The 18,551-nt window shown below is 33.9% G+C and overlaps 1 protein-coding gene across 1 annotated transcript in view; it reads right to left on the reverse strand.

Moving 5' to 3' along the window:
• LOC125091470 (fibronectin type III domain containing protein 3C1-like) overlaps window positions 1-18,229 on the reverse strand; it is a 52,836-nt gene extending 34,607 nt beyond the window's left edge. Inside the window, exons 1-20 of the mRNA XM_047715111.1 lie at window positions 18,054-18,229; window positions 17,375-17,491; window positions 16,391-16,513; window positions 13,712-13,787; window positions 12,237-12,313; window positions 10,276-10,699; window positions 8,776-9,696; window positions 8,214-8,266; window positions 7,738-7,880; window positions 5,828-5,887; window positions 5,340-5,478; window positions 4,774-4,827; window positions 4,538-4,659; window positions 4,280-4,454; window positions 3,034-3,120; window positions 2,692-2,830; window positions 2,049-2,117; window positions 1,345-1,463; window positions 1,120-1,225; window positions 33-136 (exon numbers count right to left, since the gene is read on the reverse strand). Of these exons, the coding sequence (XP_047571067.1) occupies window positions 33-136; window positions 1,120-1,225; window positions 1,345-1,463; window positions 2,049-2,117; window positions 2,692-2,830; window positions 3,034-3,120; window positions 4,280-4,454; window positions 4,538-4,659; window positions 4,774-4,827; window positions 5,340-5,478; window positions 5,828-5,887; window positions 7,738-7,880; window positions 8,214-8,266; window positions 8,776-9,696; window positions 10,276-10,699; window positions 12,237-12,313; window positions 13,712-13,787; window positions 16,391-16,513; window positions 17,375-17,455 (3,072 nt within the window). The 5' untranslated portion in view covers window positions 17,456-17,491; window positions 18,054-18,229. The remainder of the gene's footprint in view (window positions 1-32; window positions 137-1,119; window positions 1,226-1,344; window positions 1,464-2,048; window positions 2,118-2,691; window positions 2,831-3,033; window positions 3,121-4,279; window positions 4,455-4,537; window positions 4,660-4,773; window positions 4,828-5,339; window positions 5,479-5,827; window positions 5,888-7,737; window positions 7,881-8,213; window positions 8,267-8,775; window positions 9,697-10,275; window positions 10,700-12,236; window positions 12,314-13,711; window positions 13,788-16,390; window positions 16,514-17,374; window positions 17,492-18,053) is intronic.
• Window positions 18,230-18,551: the final 322 nt, after the last annotated feature.

An 18,551-nucleotide genomic window follows, 5' to 3' on the forward strand; every position in this document is an offset into this window, starting at 1 on the left:
AAACTGGATTCTTCAGAAATTAATTTACTCACTATGCATCTCACTTTGGAACTAGGGTTTCCTTGTTTGTCATCTTGGTTATCTTCTGCCTTTTTGACATATGTAGGTGTTTCAGGGTTTTCATTAGGATGATTATCTACAAAAATGTACAGAATAAACTTTAAAAATTTGCAAATAATTTTAAGGGTGTTCCTTTAAAATAATACAAAATAATTTCAGGAGACACAATGTCAAAACACTTAAAAAAGTAACAGAAAACTCATATTAATTTGTGTCAATTAACTTTTTTAAAAAAAGATTTTATTTATTTATTTGACAGAGAGAGCAAGAGATACAAGCAGGTAGAGCAGCAGAGGGAGAGAGAGAAGCAGGCTCCCCACTGAGCAGGGAGCCCAACACGGGACTCCATCCCAGGACCCCAGGACCATGACCGGGCCGAAGGCAGCCGTCCAACTGACTGAGCCACCCAGGTGCCCCTGTCAATTAACTTTTAAATTTGTTTCAACATTTAAAACATTTATGACAATATGGATGTACCTAGAGGGTATTTACTAAGTGTTGTGAATCAGAGAAATACTGTATGATTTCACTTATACGTGGAATCTAAAAAACAAACCATCCAAACAAAATACTTTCCCCACCAAAAAACCCCCCCAAAACTCTAGATTTTTAAATACAGAGAACAAATTGGTGGCTGCCAGGGGAGATGTGGGTGGAGGGATGGGCAGAATAGATAAAGGGCATTAAGAGGTACAAACTTTTAGGTATAAAATAAATAAGTCATGGAGATGAAAAGTACAGCATTGGACTATAATCAGTAATATTGTAATAACATTGTGTGGTGATAGATGATGATTATACCTATTGTGATGAGCATGACTAATGCATAGAATTATTGAATCAGTATGTTGTTCACCTGAAACTAGTATAACACTGAATGTTAATTATACTTCAAAAATTATTGTGATTTCAATTACCAAATAAGAGTTTTCTAAATATTATTTGATTTTATAGTAAAAATTGCACTTACTCTCCCTTAATAACATTAGTTAATTAAAATCAGAGGTTACAAATCAAGAAATTTAGGTGAAGTCCTTCAAATCATACAAGATGCCTCACCACATTTGATGTTGGTTTCTTTGGTCTTCGCTTCACCATTCAAGGGTGGAGGATGGCAAGATGCAGAAGAAAGTGTAGGTGTTTGAATAGTCAATATATCTGAAGGCTAAGAGAAATACAAAATACCTTATGATTATATTAAATTCAAATTCAGTTTTTTAAAACATTTAGTAATATAGGTTATTTCAGTCTTCAATTTAAGTACTTCCCTCTCTGTTTCCTCACCTGGCTTTGACCTATAGGTGAAGTACAAAAGACTCTCAATTTATATGTAGTACCAGGTTGCAGGTGATTATATAGAAATTCCTTTGTGGTTCCATTGTAGATTATTTTCCAGGAATTCTCTGAAGGGATAAAAGCAAATTTATCTAATTTATCTACATGTAGCTTATAAATTTTATGGGTCCCATTATTTTCTCATGTATAGTCTAAGAAATAAGCATTTTGGAAATTAACTGTGTCCCAGTTACCTATTTACAATAGTTAAATTATTGTATTCCTTATAGAACTAGCCATAAAAAAATAAAAGATCAGTAAATAAACATAAAATGCTACTAAAAAATGGAGAAATCCAAGTAAGTCCTGGATTAGTTTATAATATTGTACCAATGCCAAATTTCTGGTTTTGATAATTGTACTACGGTAATGTAAGATATTAATTTTAGGAGAAACTGAGTGAAGGTTATATACAGGAATTCTCTACACTATTTTTGACAACTCTGGATAAGCCTAAAACTATTTCAAAATAAAAACTTTAAAAAATCATAATGCACAGTTGTGATGAGCACCAGGTGTTGTATGGAAGTGTTGAATCACTATATTGTACACCTGAAACTAATATTACACTGCATGTTAACTAACTGGAATTTAAATTAAAACTTTTTAAAAACCTTATAATTTAACTTTGAAAAAATATCATGATGTCTTACCATCTGAATTTTCACTAGCTTCTAAACTGTAACTTGAAATATATGTCCCACCATTATCTTTGGGTGGTTCTGAAAAGAGAAATAAAATTAAAATTATTCTTAAATAAACTTAAAATTCTTTCACTGAAATGTTATCTTATAAATTAATTTTTTTATGAAGAAAAAATACAAACATGAAACTTAATAGGAGATTAATATTAGACATGAGACAAGTAAGATTTTAAAGTTCTTGGAAGAGACTAAAATGTTAAGTATTTGTACCTTGAAGTAGATTTTGCCAGTTTAGAGGCAAAATGATTTAGAAAAACATAATTTCTTGTCAAGTTGGCATTAACCATTGATGTGTCTTTTAAATTGTGGCCTCTATATTAGATATAATCTTACTTGGAATAACCATAATTTTTGAGGGCTCGTATAAAATGTAGTGATTTGTTCATGTGTGAATTAATGAGATAGCAATAGAGAACTCAATAGAGAACTATAAAAATGCCATTTACAACTGAACTCATTTATATGGTGAAATATTTCAAATGCAAGTTATTTAAGAGAATATTTTATAAAGCTGAGGGCAATTAGAGGAAGATTTCTTCTCAACAGTTAATATTAAGACAGAAAACATACATTTTAAATAAAAAAACATTACCCCATCCAATTTTTACTCTGTTTGAATAGACTTTTCCCTTTATATATGGTGTTTTAGGGGATCCAGGCTTATCTGGATAGGTAGTATATTTTACTTCTCCACTGGGGTTACTCCTTCCTTCCAGATTGTAGGCAAAGATCTGTTTGAGTAAAAGAGAATATCTTGGTTGACCACTGGGAATAAATATGTGATTTGAAAACATGCATAGTTTGCAAATAATATTATAAAGCAAGTTATCTGAAGATTTCTGAGAACTAAATGTAAAAATCATTTTTCATCTCCAGGAATAATATAATTTAATATTAAAAATATGATACAAATTTATAAATTATAGCCACATACCCTAAACTTGTATGTAGTACTTCTCTGAAGATTTCTTATAGTGCATGAGAGGTCTTCTCCATTATATTTAGGTTTAAAACCCAACCCCTGGAAATGAAAGACAATGAATTTAGGAAATTAGGCTTAGATTCAAGTTCCAGCTTCAGCTTATTTTCCATCTGGGTGGTCCTGAGCTAGTCCCTTAGTCTCTCTGATCCTTAGTTTCTCTATTTAAAAAAATGGAGATACTTTCTACTTTAAAGGGCTCCTTTTTTAAAAGGATGTAATGAGATAATGTAGATGAAGGCACTTAGCATATTAATTATACAGAACTCTTCCTAAATGTTAGTTGCTTTATATAAAATGTGATAAAATATACATAACATAAAATGTACAGCTGCCTTTTAAGTTGTGTAGCCTATTTAGTATAGACTTGTTTTAGTATAGACAGTTTGCCCACCCACATCAGGAATCCAGGGAGATGAGGAAAGGGTTTGTCCTGTTAGCAGTGTGCAGAGAATCTGTGTGACCATGCAAGGTCATCTGGGATAGGCCCAAAGTTGAAGAAGTAAAATACTTCACCATGTATCTATTGTGTTGTTATGGCTGCTGCTGCTTTTAGCTAATCTTCTAGTATTTAAGTACCTTCAGAACTTCCTGTACTGGCTTACCTAACCTTGGCTCAGCATTGGTCCCATCTAGAACACAGAGATGGGAATAATGCAGTTTGATTGAGTAGAAATTAGCTTAATCATAAGGGAAAAAAGAGGAAGTCTGAGAAATAGATTCTTAAACTGTAGAGAACAAAATGATGGTTCCCAAAAGGGAAGTGGGTGAGGGGATGGGTGAAATAGGTGATGGCGATTAAGGAGTGCACTTGTGACGAGCACTGGGTGTTATATTTAAGTGTTGACTCACTAAATTGTACACCTGAAACTAATATCACACTGTTAGCTAACTGAAATTAACTAATTTATTTATTTAAAAGATTTTATTTGTTAGAGAGAGCAAAAGCAGGGAGAGTGGCAGGCAGAGGGAGAAGCAGGCTCAGTAGCCTGATGCTGGACTTCATCCCAGGACCCTGGGATCATGACCTGAGCAGGAGGCAGATGCTTAACCAACTGAGCCACCCAGGTATCCCAACTAATTGGAATTTAAATAAAAACTTAAAAAAAGAAATTAAATCTAAAAATTTTCAGTATGACATGCATGTAAAATGTACCTAAAACTGAAGTTGAAGATTAAAGCATGTGAAAAGAAAACTTACAGATCCTGCTTCTTCCATTTCTAGTACATAAGTAAGACTTTCATTTGGATTTGGGTTAGGTGGGGCACACCATTCTAGTGACAAATTACAGATTCCTGCTTCTTTTAGCTTAGGAGGTGAAGGTGTTGGAGGCATAGTTCCTGATGTATGAAAGACTGCTATTTCACTGAAATCACTGAAAAATAAATTAACATGGAAAAGTTATTTTAGGTTCTTATTAAAGTATAAACTTTTAAATATTGCAATAATTCAATGTACCTCAATCCAAAGTTATTTTTGGCAGCTAGTCTGAATGAATATTTTGTAGAAGCATTCAATTTAAGGATCTTGTGCTGTTTCATGGTACCCATATAGCAACTTTTGAAGCCTTCACTTTTGCCCTTAGTAATAGATGAAAAATGTTAGAATATTATAAAATGCTGCAAATATAAAAATTCATCATAATATTAATAAGCATTTATAAATAAGTGCCTTTAAGAAATAACATGGTTTACCTCATCCCATTCCAAAAGGAAGCTGTTTATTTTGGAACCGTTATCATTGGAACCCTAAATATGTCAGAAAGATAAAATTATGATATTCTGTTTTTATACAGTATATGTATGTACATACTATATAATTAAAGTGATTGAAATTATTGTAAAATTAATCTGCTTACATTTTGTTTTTAAAGCAACCCAGATTTAAAAGTTAAAATGCATTTTTTTACAGTCTATAAGACATACCCAAATCCTATGTCTTGTTTTGTTTTCAAAGTTTTATGTAATAAAGTTAATACTTAATTAAGAGGCAGATTTGTTGGTAACTACAATTATAAATAAATTTAGGTTATAGAACTTGTCACCTCAACTTTTACTAATTGAAATTATGATTGACATTTCTCAGTTTACTTGATGCTTCATATAAATAGAAGAGAAAGATGATTATGGAAAAAGGAAAAGTGCTAGGGAAATAGGTCAATTGAGGCATGCATAATTTCATATTTAAAATTTAGGAGAAAGTAGAAAGCATGTTTTTAAATTAAGACATGTTGAGGAGACTTTGGCAGTAAAATACTTACTTTCCACTGTAAATTCAGGCTGCTCTTGGATCGGTTAATTAGTCTGGGTGCAAGTGGAGGGTCTGGTTCACAACCTAGAGTTGTGAAGCTAACCACTTCAGACATAGTTCTATGTGCTGAGCTTCTTATGGTCGTAATTCTAAAAATGTAATGACAGTTGTAAGCTTTCAAATATTTATCCTTACATGTACTAAATTGGATACTTGAATTCCCCGATACATATTGGGAGCTAATTATAAAAAATTTTCTAATAGAGCCAAGTAGGATTGTTACATGTAATGGCTCCCAAATCGCCCTTTCACCAGTACTAAGTGAAAGAAAGTGAACTAAAGATGGATTTGGAGAGGGTTGTTTTGAAGCATAAAGGATGGGCCATTCTGTTGGCAAGTAGCAATGCTGACTGTAGAAATCAAGTAGTAAACTGATACAGACTGGGGAGTCTGCCTGGCTGCAGTGTGGGTAGGGGTTGTGTAGGATGGAGTTCTTACCTTACGAAATAGGCCATGGATGGCTGTAGATCAAGTAGAGTAAATATAACTCCACCACCACTGTGAACATAATATTTCTTTATAAATGATCTTACAAGTATTTAATAGCTAACAGTCTAATCTTACATATTCAAGTGACAAAGAAGCACAATTTTCCTTGAAATTTAGATAATTTTAGCCCATTTTATACGAATGTCAAGAGGTGATACTAACACTTCAAATTCTTGGGGCACCCTGAGTGGGTCAGTTGGTTAAATGACTGCCTTTGGCTCAGGTCATGATCCTGGGGTCCTGGGATCATGCCTGCATCAGGTTCCCTGCTCCATGGGGAGTCTGCTTTTCCCTCTCTCTCTGCCCTTCCCCCTGCTCATTCTCTCTCTCAAATAAATAAATAAATAAATAAATAAATAAAATTTTAAAAAAATTATTAAAAAAACCCCAAATTCTTCATTTGCATGTGAAATTACTATGGTTTTAATAAGTGAAATTTTATAATTTTTCCCACTGCAACTTCTTCACACTGTAATAATACAGATTTGTCTTTAATTAGCTTATTTAAAACAGTGTTGATATGCAAAGCCTCAAAGACATTGTGCATCATGCAATTTATTCATTCAATTACAAAAGGAAATCTTTCTGGGGAGAGCACTTATTTGCTACATTGGATCAAGTGGCTGGGCTTCCACATCTATGTCTTTCTGAAACTGTCACAGGTGCCGAGGTGTACTCTACCAACTCAAAAGGGTTCTTGCAGGCTCTACCCCAGAAATAGCCTCCAAAAAAAGTTAAAAGTTACTATTTTTAATCAAAGGCTGATACTTCTAAGCAAAGAACACTCAAGGTGATAGGGTGATTATAGTATTATAATAAAAAACAAAGATATTTATGAAATACATAACACCAGAAAAAGACCACCATGAAACCTCATGCAAAACTTTATTTTATAAGTAGCTTTTCTTACATTTTACATCTTCCCATCCCTCTACCCAATATAGAAGATTGTGTATTATAATTCTTAAATTTGAAATTTCTAGTTGCTAATTATAAAGGAAATAAAACTTTACATAATAATTACACTTAAAATTTCACTTTGAGTCTCCGAGTAAAGATGAGAAATTCTAGTAAACGAAATTTAAAGTGCATTATCATTTTAAAAGTGCTGTAGAGACAGCTCCAGACCTCTGACTTATTTCTTGCATAATTGTTTGGTGGGCAAAGGAATTTGTTCTTCCTCACTTGGGATTTCCTTTATCCTGTGCCTCTGTTTGTTCTTAGATTACATGTCCTCATTCAGTCGAAAAGCTGTTTGTTCAGAGTGGTTGGGTATGCTCTTGCTGTGTCATCCACTGTATCTTTCCTAGTCCTGATTGTATCTATCTCTCTCTCTTTTTTTTTCCTGGTTGTATCTTTTGAACACATACCTAAGCTCATCCTGCTGCTATCATAACTCCACCTTATAACTAGCTTCTATAATGAAATTTCCAGGAAAGTCTGTTTTAAATCCAATTGCGACATAAATACCTCACTTGTGTAGCCTACCATAAAGTGAAATTTTTTTCCCCCTAAAATGACCTAAGTGGAAAAAGAAAAGGGAGAATTGGAGGGAACATTTTCTTCCCTGAGTCTAAACTTGTCAAATAGGAAAGCTGTAAACTGAAGAGAATGGACCAGTTGATATTTAAGATCCTTCTCAGCACTAACATTCTTTGATTCAATGAATTTCAAGGACTGACCTGGCAACCACCCACCATTCATAAAACTATTTTAGTATAAAATTGCATTCAAAGCTTAGACAAAATTGTAGAAAAAAATCTTTAGAATTCAGCATAGGTATAAGTTGAGGTCTATACATTTAGATAGCATATTTGAATTGAATTATGAGAAATGAGAAAGATTAAAAAGACACTTACACATATACATTTTTATATTTTCCATTTTTACCACTATTAGATATTGCCAGTTCAAATGTCACAGGAGATTTGGTGTGATCACATTTCTCAGAACAATGTAGTTTCCATGAAATAGTAGCAGATCTTGTTTGAATATCAGAAACCTAAATTAAATAACAAAAATTCAAGTAGGGTATTTAAAAAATATAATCTGTAATTTATGATATAATATTTCCCTCAGACTTTTTGATGCTAAATATATTGTTCTCCTCATATTAGGTGCTTAAATACTGTGATTAAACAATGCTATTAATATTATATTTAATAATACCATTCTGAATCTTTATGTATTGAATAGCTAATGGATATTATGAAATTTTAACCAAAAAAGGCTTCGAATTAAAACTTTACTAGAGAAAAATATCAGTGAACTTGCATATTTTAGAATGAAAAAGTAAATTAAAAGGAATACTTAAATATTCACTTTAGTTACTTACTACAGGTTTCTCAATGGTGAAACAGCATGATTTTCCATGTTCTGTTATGCATTCTAAAAGGAAACACCCCAAAATAAAATATTACATTGGTAAAGACAAAAGAAAGAAGTTAGATGTCTATTATCCCACTGCAAATACATTATCACCAGGAGAGCTACTAAACATCTAGTAGCAATTTACATTAAAATTTTAAAAGAAGGGAGCAGTCTAAAGTGTATGTTATTAAACAAACTCTAACAAAAGACAGAGTCCACACTTTAAATGAAATAATGTGAATTCATTAGGACTGTAGAGTAACTTGCAATGTTTCAGTGGCAGACAACTAGAAAAGAATTATGTGGTGTACACATAAGATATATGACACATTTTGTATGAGGATGGTCATTTCTCCATGATTTAAAAAGGCATCCCAACTGTGGTTTCATTAAGAGTTTAGATTTAGGGGTATAAAGAGGATAAGAGGAAATGGAAACAAAACAGCACTTAAATATTAATATACACTGAGATTCCTAAACATTAGGATGTTTATTCATTGGCGACAAAGCCAAACTCCTGACCTTACCTTTTTCTGCAGCATTTGATGATGTGATCTTGCTTTGTTTTCCACCTGGTTTCTGCTTTATGTCTCCACTTTCTGTAGCACTCCATTTCTTTCCGTGACTAGTCTCAAAATGAACACTGGCAGTGTTGGAATTGCTGGCAGCATTGAGAGCACCATCAATAGTAGAAGTGGTGGGAGCACTTTCAGAGATGGGAGTGTTGGGAGCATGGTCAGAAATGGAAGAACTTGGAGTGCTGTCAATAGGTGATGGTCTGGGAGTACTGTCAGAAATGGAAGTATTGGGGACATAATTAGTGCTGGAAGGGCCTGAAACACTATCAGTGGTGGAAGGAAGAGCATTGTCTGTGGTGGAAGTACTAGGGATATGGTCAGTGGAAGAATTGCTGGAAGTATTGTCAGCAATATGAGTGCTTGGAGAGCTGTCAACAGTGTAAGTACTGGGAGTATTGTCAGCAATGTAAATGTTCTGAGCACTGGTCACAGTGTAGGTACATGGAGCATTATCCACGGTATAAGTGCTCAAAGTATTTTCAACAGTGTTGGTGCTTGAAGTATTTTCCACAGTGTAGGTACATGGAACATTGTCCACAGTGTAAGTGTTTGTAGTGTTGTCTACAGTGTAGGTACCTGATGCACTGTCAACAGTGTAGGTGTGTTGAGCATTCTCCACAGTGTAGGTGCTCAAGGTATTGTCAACAGTGTAGGTACTTGGAGCATAGTCCACAGTGTAAGTGTTTGGAGTAGGAGGCATACTGGAAAAATCATTGTTTTTTTTCACAGGCAAAGAGGTGTTGTTAACTATATAGCTAGTCTTGTGTCCTCCAAGTTGGTCTTCTCTCATTTTTTTCTTCATATGTTCTCCCATGTTAACAGCCCTTTCATCAAACTGGTTATAATTTGCTCTTCCATGGGAATAAATTTCTAAAAGAGACAATGGAGTACTGCTTAGTAATTATAATAATTACATATCTCAAGGTCCTTTAAATCTTCAAACCAAAAAAAAAGCACTGATAAGCAATGTTTTATTTTTAAAATTTTTCCTGTTTTGCTTTAATACAGATATTAGGTCTATTTTTTTGTAATGTATTGATATGTATAGAAAGAAAAATATGAGCAGATATTGTTTTCCTAGGAAATAACTCCACTTCCAAATTTTAATGTCCTAAGATGATTATATTTTTGACCCTTCAGTGTCATTTATATTCCCACTGTGTGGCATTAATAATCAAAACACTCTTATAATTTTCCAATATGATTTTACAGACCCAACCAGTAAAAATAAATATCACAAGTCAATGTCATATCAAGTACAAAAATATATAGAAAATTATGTTTAAACACAAACCAGTACTCATTTTTATTAATCCTAATATGCCTGCATGAAATGAAATAATTCATGGAAATGTTACTACTTTCTACTTTTTTCATTTTAATAATTTCCCAAAACTCTTAATTTTAACAAACTCAAAATACTTCCTGTTTAAGAAAATTATATACTACCGTGCTGCTCTTGGTATATAAATGTTGCTTGTGGTAGCATCGGTGGTGGTGGCATCAGTGGTGGTGGCAGCAGTGGTGGTGGCAGCAGTTGTGGTGGCATCGGTGGTGGTGGCAGCTGTGGTGGTAGCACTGGTGGTGGTGGCATCGGTGGTGGTGGCAGCTGTGGTGGTGGCAGCGGTTGTGGTGGCAGCTGTGGTGGTGGTGGTGGTGGTGGTGGCAACTGCTGTGGCAAAGGCTCTTGGATATAAGGCGGAGGAAATTCCCCTTGAGCTGGGGGATACATAAGTTGAGGACCTTGTGGATACATAGGAGGGGATGGTCCAATGAAGTGTGATACTTGTGGTATAGGAGCAGGCATGGTTGTACGATAGTCACTTGTCTGAGGCACAATGATGATTTTGCGAATGCCATTTTCTTCCACCACCTAAGTTGGAAGACAGAACCATATAAACATATTAGAATTAATAAAAGTTGTCATTTTAAAACTAAGTTAGAATTATATCCTGTGCTCTTAATTTAGAAAACCTAAGGGATCAAAAAGTAATAACCAATTGAAACTATGTCAAGCAAAAGACAAGAAAATTCTTCCTCATCTCCATATGTATGGCTTTCAAAAAGGTAATTTTTTAACAATAAATAATATATTGACATTGTTTAAAACCATAAAGTATAAAAAATGTAAAATTTCCCTCCTAAATCATATCTACTATTGTTCTTAGTTTCTTATGAATCCTTCCAGAATTTGTCTATACAAGCAAGAAATAGATTCTTATTTTCCCTCTGTATTACATAAAAAGAAACATTATTTGCATTATTACTATCTGTACCTTGCCTTTTACACTTAGCAATGTATCTTAAAGATCTTATTATGTCAGTACATAGAACTACCCCACTGTTTTGCATAGCTGCATAGTACTCCATTATTTGGATATCCTCCATTGTACACAGTCCTCCATTGACAAGTGTGTGCATTGTTTGCAGCCTTCCATGATCACAAATGATATTGTAATGAATAATTTTGTACATTTATTATTCCAAATTTGTGAAAAACACATCTGTAGGATAAATTCTTCAAAGTGGCATTGCTAGCTGAAAAGGTATATGCATTTGTATTTTTGTTAGTTATTGTTGAAATAGGTCATTCCATTTAGAATCAAACCATATTATATTGACTTATTTATCATGTTATTGATTTCCACAGCTGTGCAATAGGAAAAGACATATTCCCAGATATAAAATTTAGAGGCCATGAAATCCCTTGTTAATGTCTATAGGAGACATACTTCCCTATCCACTTTAGTGCTTGGTAAATATTTGAGGAATTTATAAAAACATGCCCTTTGTTGTCCAGCAACTGAGAATGAAATATTACTGAACAGAAAATATGTAATTTTAGGGACCAAAGCTTACACACTATCAAAAGCCATTACTGTAGCAACTGTAATAGGTAATCAAGATTGGTTACAGTACTCAGAAACAAAAACAATAGAGGATTAATGAATATGATTAGATGCAAATTCATTAGATGAATAAGGAATTATTTACAAGACAACCTAAGGGAGATTTGGTTAAGTTTGACTGCATTTTTTTTTTTTTAGCAATGATGATAATAAAATGAACAACTAAATGGTATTTCAGAAGTTGTATCATATAGTGACATAATAACTGTTAAATGATGCCTTAGGGCTAAATACTAAATAAAACCATACTCATAGGGGCTCCTGGGTGGCTCAGTGGGTTAAGCCTCTGCCTTCAGCTCAGGTCATGATCCCGGGATCCTGGGATCTAGCTCCACATCGGGCTCTCTGCTCGGCAGGGAGCCTGCTTCCCTTCCTCTCTCTCTGCCTTCCTCTCTCTCTGCCTGCCTCTTGGCCTACTTGTGGTCTCTCTCTGTCAAATAAATAAATAAAAATCTTTAAACAAGAACAAAAACAAACAAACAAAAAACCATACTCATATACCTGAGACATGTAACCAGGAGGAAGATATATTGGTGGCAGGGTACCACTTGGTGACATCAGAGGTACATCAGCGGGTCCTAAAAGAGAATTATTACTAATAAATTCCTTAATAACTTTAAACAAAGTCCATTTAGCTTTTCACAGTGAAAACCAGTTCCAAGCTTTGACAACAGCCAACCATTTTCAAAGTGTCTGTTGCTTACTTGCAAGGGAAACTAGGTATGAATGTAGATGAATCAATGGAAATTCATCACAACTGATGGAAAATAAAGCACATAATGGGGATTGGGTGAAGTTTATATTATAAAAACATTGGTAAATTTAAACACTAATAAAAAGGAAGTATCAGCTTTCCAGTAAATTGTTCTTTTACTTATGTATATACTGAATAATAAAAGTTTTACTCTGAACCATAAAATAGATTTCTATTTTAGTGATGTTACATAAGAAAACTTTAATTTTAAACTTTTCATTGATAATAGTAAAGTGAAATAGCTTTTAGAAAACAGAATAATATAGAGAAGGACCCAATGCTACTCATGATACCCTACATTTACACTAGATAGTCTTACTGTCTTAAACATACAATTGCATAGGAACTAAAAATCCAACACAGAATGGAAACTTTTATGAGTCATCATTCTTTTGTTTATCTGAATTATAATTATTGCTTAGTTTTAAAAATCTATGTGGCTCTCAAGTCCTAGAATGGTATTTACTTTTAATAATGGGGAAAATAATATGAGTTTGTAATAAACTTTATATAGCAGCCATATGGAATCCATTGCTAAATGATAATTTTTTAAAAAATGATAATGTTTTGAAAAATTTTTGAGACATAGCTCTAAAGCACTTCAGGATACAAAATAATTGGCATAAGAACAAAAACAATCATCACAATTTGAAATAATATTAAATCTTGTATGAAGTAAATGTTAATTTCATATTACTATGGAATCAATTCTATGTGCTATACATTTGCTATGTATGTATACATATATATAGCAAACTAAAATGTATATATAAATAATTTATCCCCCTCCTGTATAGTGTTCTATCTTGAATACCTAGTACAGTGCTAGAACATGATAGGCACTAAAAGAATACTTGAATGTATGAGTGAATGAGCTCTCTGAAGGCCTCGGTCGTCCTCCCCTATAAGAAAAGAATCTAAAACTATCAGTCACTGTCAGTGTATACCAGATGTGAACTTTTTCAAGTGAAATTACTGAATTAATCTTCAATTAAAAAGGTAACTTACATGAAGATCTCTGGTAAGACTAGCAACACGAGCCCTAGTTATTATATTGATACTATGCTCCTATGAGGACCATATAAATTTAAGAGGATTCCATCTGGCTCAGAATGGAAGGGATACTAATGGAATAGATTACTAGTAAAGTCATTTCATACTAATATTTAAATTTACCCTACTTGCTTTCAAGAAACACACATCTAATTATACTTCTACTGACCTTGGATATTCTGAATATTCCCGTCATCAGACTTGATGGTGAGGGTCTCCCCAGGGTTAACTTGAACCAATATAATCTAGAAATAAACCATTCTTTGGTGACGTACTTTTCTGTTAATTAATCTAAGAAAAATCATTGTCATTTTTTAAAACTTTTATTTAAATTCCAGTTAGTTAACATACAATGTAATATTAGTACCAAGTGTATAATTTAGTGATTTAACACTTACATACAGCACCCAATGCTCATCAAAACAAGTACATTCCTTAATCCTCATCATATATTTAACCCATCCCCCTAATCCCTCCATGTTGGCAACCAACAGTTTGTTCTCTGTAGTTAAGGGCCCACTTCTTGCTTCCTCCTTTTTTCTTTCATTCATTTGTTTCTTTTTTTTTTAAAGATTTTATTTATTTATCTGACAGAGAGAAATCACAAGTAGGCAGAGAGGCAGGCAGAGAGAGAGGAGGAAGCAGGCTCCCTGCTGAGCAGAAAGCCCGACGTGGGGCTCGAACCCAGGACCTGGGATCATGACCTGAGCCGAAGGGAGTGGCTTAACCCACTGAGCCACCCAGGCGCCCCTCATTCATTTGTTTCTTAAATCCCACATATGAGTGGAATCATATGGTATTTGTCTTTCTCTGACATTTCACCTTAGCATTATGCTCTCTAGCTCCATCTGTGTCATTGCAAATGTCAAGAATTCATTCTTTTTTATGCCTGAATAATATTCCATTGTGTATATATATACACCACATCTTCTTTATCCATTCATGAGTCAATGCACATTTGTACTGTTTTCCATAATCTGGCTATTGTAAATAATGCAGCTATAAACATGGGGGTGCATATATCCCTTCAGATTGGTATTTTTGTATCTATTTGGTAAATACCTAGTAGTGCAGTTGTGGATCATAAGGTGGTTCTATTTTTAACTTTTTGAGGAACAAGACAAGTATGTCCACTCTCACTTTTATTTAACATAGTCTCACAAAACCTAGTCACAGCAATCAGACAACAAAATCAATAAAAGACTTTCAACCTGGCAAAGAAAAATCAAACTTTCACTATTTGCAGATGACATGATACTCTATATAGAAAACCCCAAAAGACCCCCACCCTAAAATTGCTATAACTGGTGCAGGAATTCAGCAAAGTTGCAAGATAAAAATCAATGCATGGAAGTCAGTTGCATTTCTATACACCAATAATGAAGCAGCAGAAAGAGAAATTAAGGAATCAGTTCCATTTTCAATTGCACAAAAACCATAAGATATCTTGGAATAAACTTAACCAAAGAGTAAACAACCTGTGATCTGAAAACTGTAGAACACTTATGAAAGAAATTGAAGTTGATGCAAAGAAATGGACAACCATTCCGTGCTCATGGGTTAGACCAAATATTGTTAAAATGCCTATATTATCAAAAGCAATCTACACCTTTAATACAATCCCTATCAAAATACCACCAACATCTTTTCAGAGTTAGAACAATCCTAAACTTCGTATGGAACCACAAAATACCCCAAATAACCAAAACAATCTTGAAAAAGAAAGCAAAGCTGGAGGCATCACAATTCCAGACTTCCAAGTTATACTTTAAAGCTATAGTCATCAAGATAGTATGGTACTGGCATAAAAACAGACACATGAAAAATGAAACTTGACCACTTTCTTGTACCATGCACAAAAATAAACTCAAAATGGATGAAAGACCTAAGTGTGAGACAGGAAACCATTAAAATCATAGAAGAGAACAAAGGCAACAACCTCTTGGACATTGGCTGTAGCAATATCTTACTAGATATGTCTCCTGAGGCAAGGGAAACAAAAAGCAAAAACAGACTATTGGAATTTCATTCAGGATAAAAATCTTCTGCACAGTGAAGGAAATAATCAACAAAACTAAAAAGCAGCCTATGGAATCAGAGATGATATTTGCAAATGACTTGTCAGAAAAAGAGCTTGTATCCAAAATCTATAAAGAACTTGTAAAACTCAGCACCCCAAAGATAATCCAGTTAAAAAAGAACATACATAAATAATGAATCATGGAACACTACATCAAAAACCAATGAAGTACTGTATGGTGACTAATGTAACATGAAAAAAATAAAAAAGAACTGAACTGCAAAAAAAAAAAAAAAAGACATGAATAGACATTTTTCCAAAGAAGACATCCAGATGGCCAACAGACACATGAAAAGATGTTCAACATCACTGACCATCAGAGAAATGCAAATCAAAACTACAATGAGATAGTACCTCACACCTATCAGAATGACTAAAATTAACACAAGAAATAATACATATTGGTGAGGATCTGGAGAGAGGGAAACCTTCATACTCTCTTGTTGGTGGGAATGCAAACTGGTACATCCAATCTGGAAAACAGTATGGAGGTTCATTATTCTTAATTTGAAAAATATTCAAACTCACTAGTTACTGGGATCTGAAATGCTCAAGAAGAAGAGTACATTAGGATCAATGGGCACTTAGGAGAAATTCAATATCCCTAAGTAATGTGTCCTCCAACAACCAAGTAAAATTTAATATAATAAGGTCATAGAAAATAGGTTCATTGACATGGAAAGACCAATTCCTACTCTCCAGTAAAGAAAAACACAAAAAAAGAAAAACAGAAAACAAAACTTGTCTGATGGTAAAATTCAGATGTACTTGTTGTATCCAGTATTGAGGACAAGAAGGCCATCTGGTATATCTTTTGGGATGAGTCACTGTTTGTGAATAATTAGTAGTATATTGTGTTCCAGCAGTGTTGTCCAGATGATAATTCTGCATCTAGTAAAAAAGAAAGGGCACTTAATTTCATGCAGGTCATTTTTATCTCAGTTCCTTTTGATATTGTGATGTCAAATCAAATTCTAATCCAGAAGTACAATATTTACTTTTTTTTGAACTCCAAAGAGAAAAGTTAAGTGATCTTTTCACCTTATATATGTAGGTAAGACCTTTCCTGAATAGGGATGCCTGGGTAGCTCAGTGTCAGTTAAATGGATGATTTCAGCTCAGTTCATGATCTCAAGGTCCTAGGGTTGAGCTCCACATCAGGCTCTGTGCACAGTGGGGAATTTGCTTCAGTCTCTCTCTCACTCTGCCCTTCCCTTGCTTTCTCTCTCTAAATAAATGAATCCTTAAAAAAACTTTTCTTGAATAGATTTCTTCAAATGAATAAATGCTAAATCTATAACATGTTCTTTCTTGAGACCAATTTTGTAGGTAGAAGTCATTGCTGCTCAAAATAATACCTTTAAATATTAGAAAATTGAACTCAAAGATAAGGAGTATGAAAGAAGGTTAGTCTGCTTTACAGTCATATTTTTTAGACTATTCATCAGAAGATACCGTCTGTGGATAGTATAAACTTTCAACACCAGGACTTTTAAGCTGGTCAAGGGAGGCTCAAAAAACAGCTAAAGCAACCCAAAAGGAGGTTATATGTGACCTAAGCTAATGTTAAATGTCTCTAGTGGGATTTTAAAAATCATACAAGGAAGATAATGTTTGTGTAAAGACTGAAAACTTATAAACTAAGTGACCAATCATAAAAATGATACACTTTTTAAAAATAAAAGCCAATACTGTATTCAAGAAGGATTTGATCAGTTATAATGAAAAAAGAAAAAGCAAAAGTATCCTTACCTGATGCATGGGTTCGCCATTGATAACTGATGCTATGGGAGGTATTTCAGTAAGAGTAGGTGCAACCCCTTGTTCATCCATGTCTAAAAAGATTGGCTTTCACAGTAAGTGGTGTTTCTAAAGCGTGTAATCATAAATTAAACAAGTGAAGTCAAAGTAGTGATTTTAAATGACAAAATATGATGATCTACTCCTTAGAAAAGCCAGCAGGGTTGGGCCTGGTTAGTACTTGGATGGGAGAAAAGCCATTTTAAATACTTTTTCTCTCCAAAAATGTTACTTAACTGAAATTGCTTTACGGCAACATTTCAAAATAATCATTGGTCTTCACAAATAAAAATACATGAAAATTGGTGTCAAGAGATTGGAATAGTTTTCTTCACTCATGAAAACAAGTGAAGATAGCTTCATTTCACAGTGTGAAGAATTGTTTAGTTAAACAAGTCATTGGTCAATTTGATCCATTTAGATCAAGTCCAATTAATTTCCAATCTATGATTTCAACTGCCAAATAAGACTTCATACTGATTAGAAGGCTGTAATAATTAACTAGCTTCCTTTAAAAAGATAAGAACATAGAAATTACCTTAACTCAGATACTAAACCCAAATATCTTAAACATAACACAAAGCTTCAAACCCAAACCTTTAGACTTAAAATACTTTCCAGGTTCAAATACCTCATGTGTAGATGGCACCAAGTGATGAAATATGGCAGGTTAGCCCAGATCCTTGATTCCATAAACACTTGGACAAAAATCAGAAGGAAATATATGATTCTTTTGAAGGTGGAGAAAGAGGATACTCAAGAGAGGACGTTTCAGAGCTAGTCAAGTCCTCCAAATGAAGTGTACTGTTGTGCTTCACAAATCCTTGGTAACACTGATGTAAAAGAATGTTCGCTATGTCATAATTCTAGTCACTACTTACATCATTTCCTTACCAAGATTTTTACATAGTCTTAAGAGACTTTTTACTGCAAATACAACTTTTCATAAATGAGAGACTAAACATTTTTTAAAAGATTTTATTTATTTATTTGACACACACAGAGAGAGACTGTGAGAGAGGGAACACAAGCAGGAGGACTGGGAGAAGGAGAGGGAGAAGCAGACTTCCCATTGAGCAGGGAGCCCCATGTGGGGCTCGATCCCAGGACCCTGGGATCATGACCTGAG

This window comes from Lutra lutra, chromosome X (assembly GCF_902655055.1).
Source record: "Lutra lutra chromosome X, mLutLut1.2, whole genome shotgun sequence".
NCBI classification, from domain to species: Eukaryota; Metazoa; Chordata; class Mammalia; order Carnivora; family Mustelidae; genus Lutra; species Lutra lutra.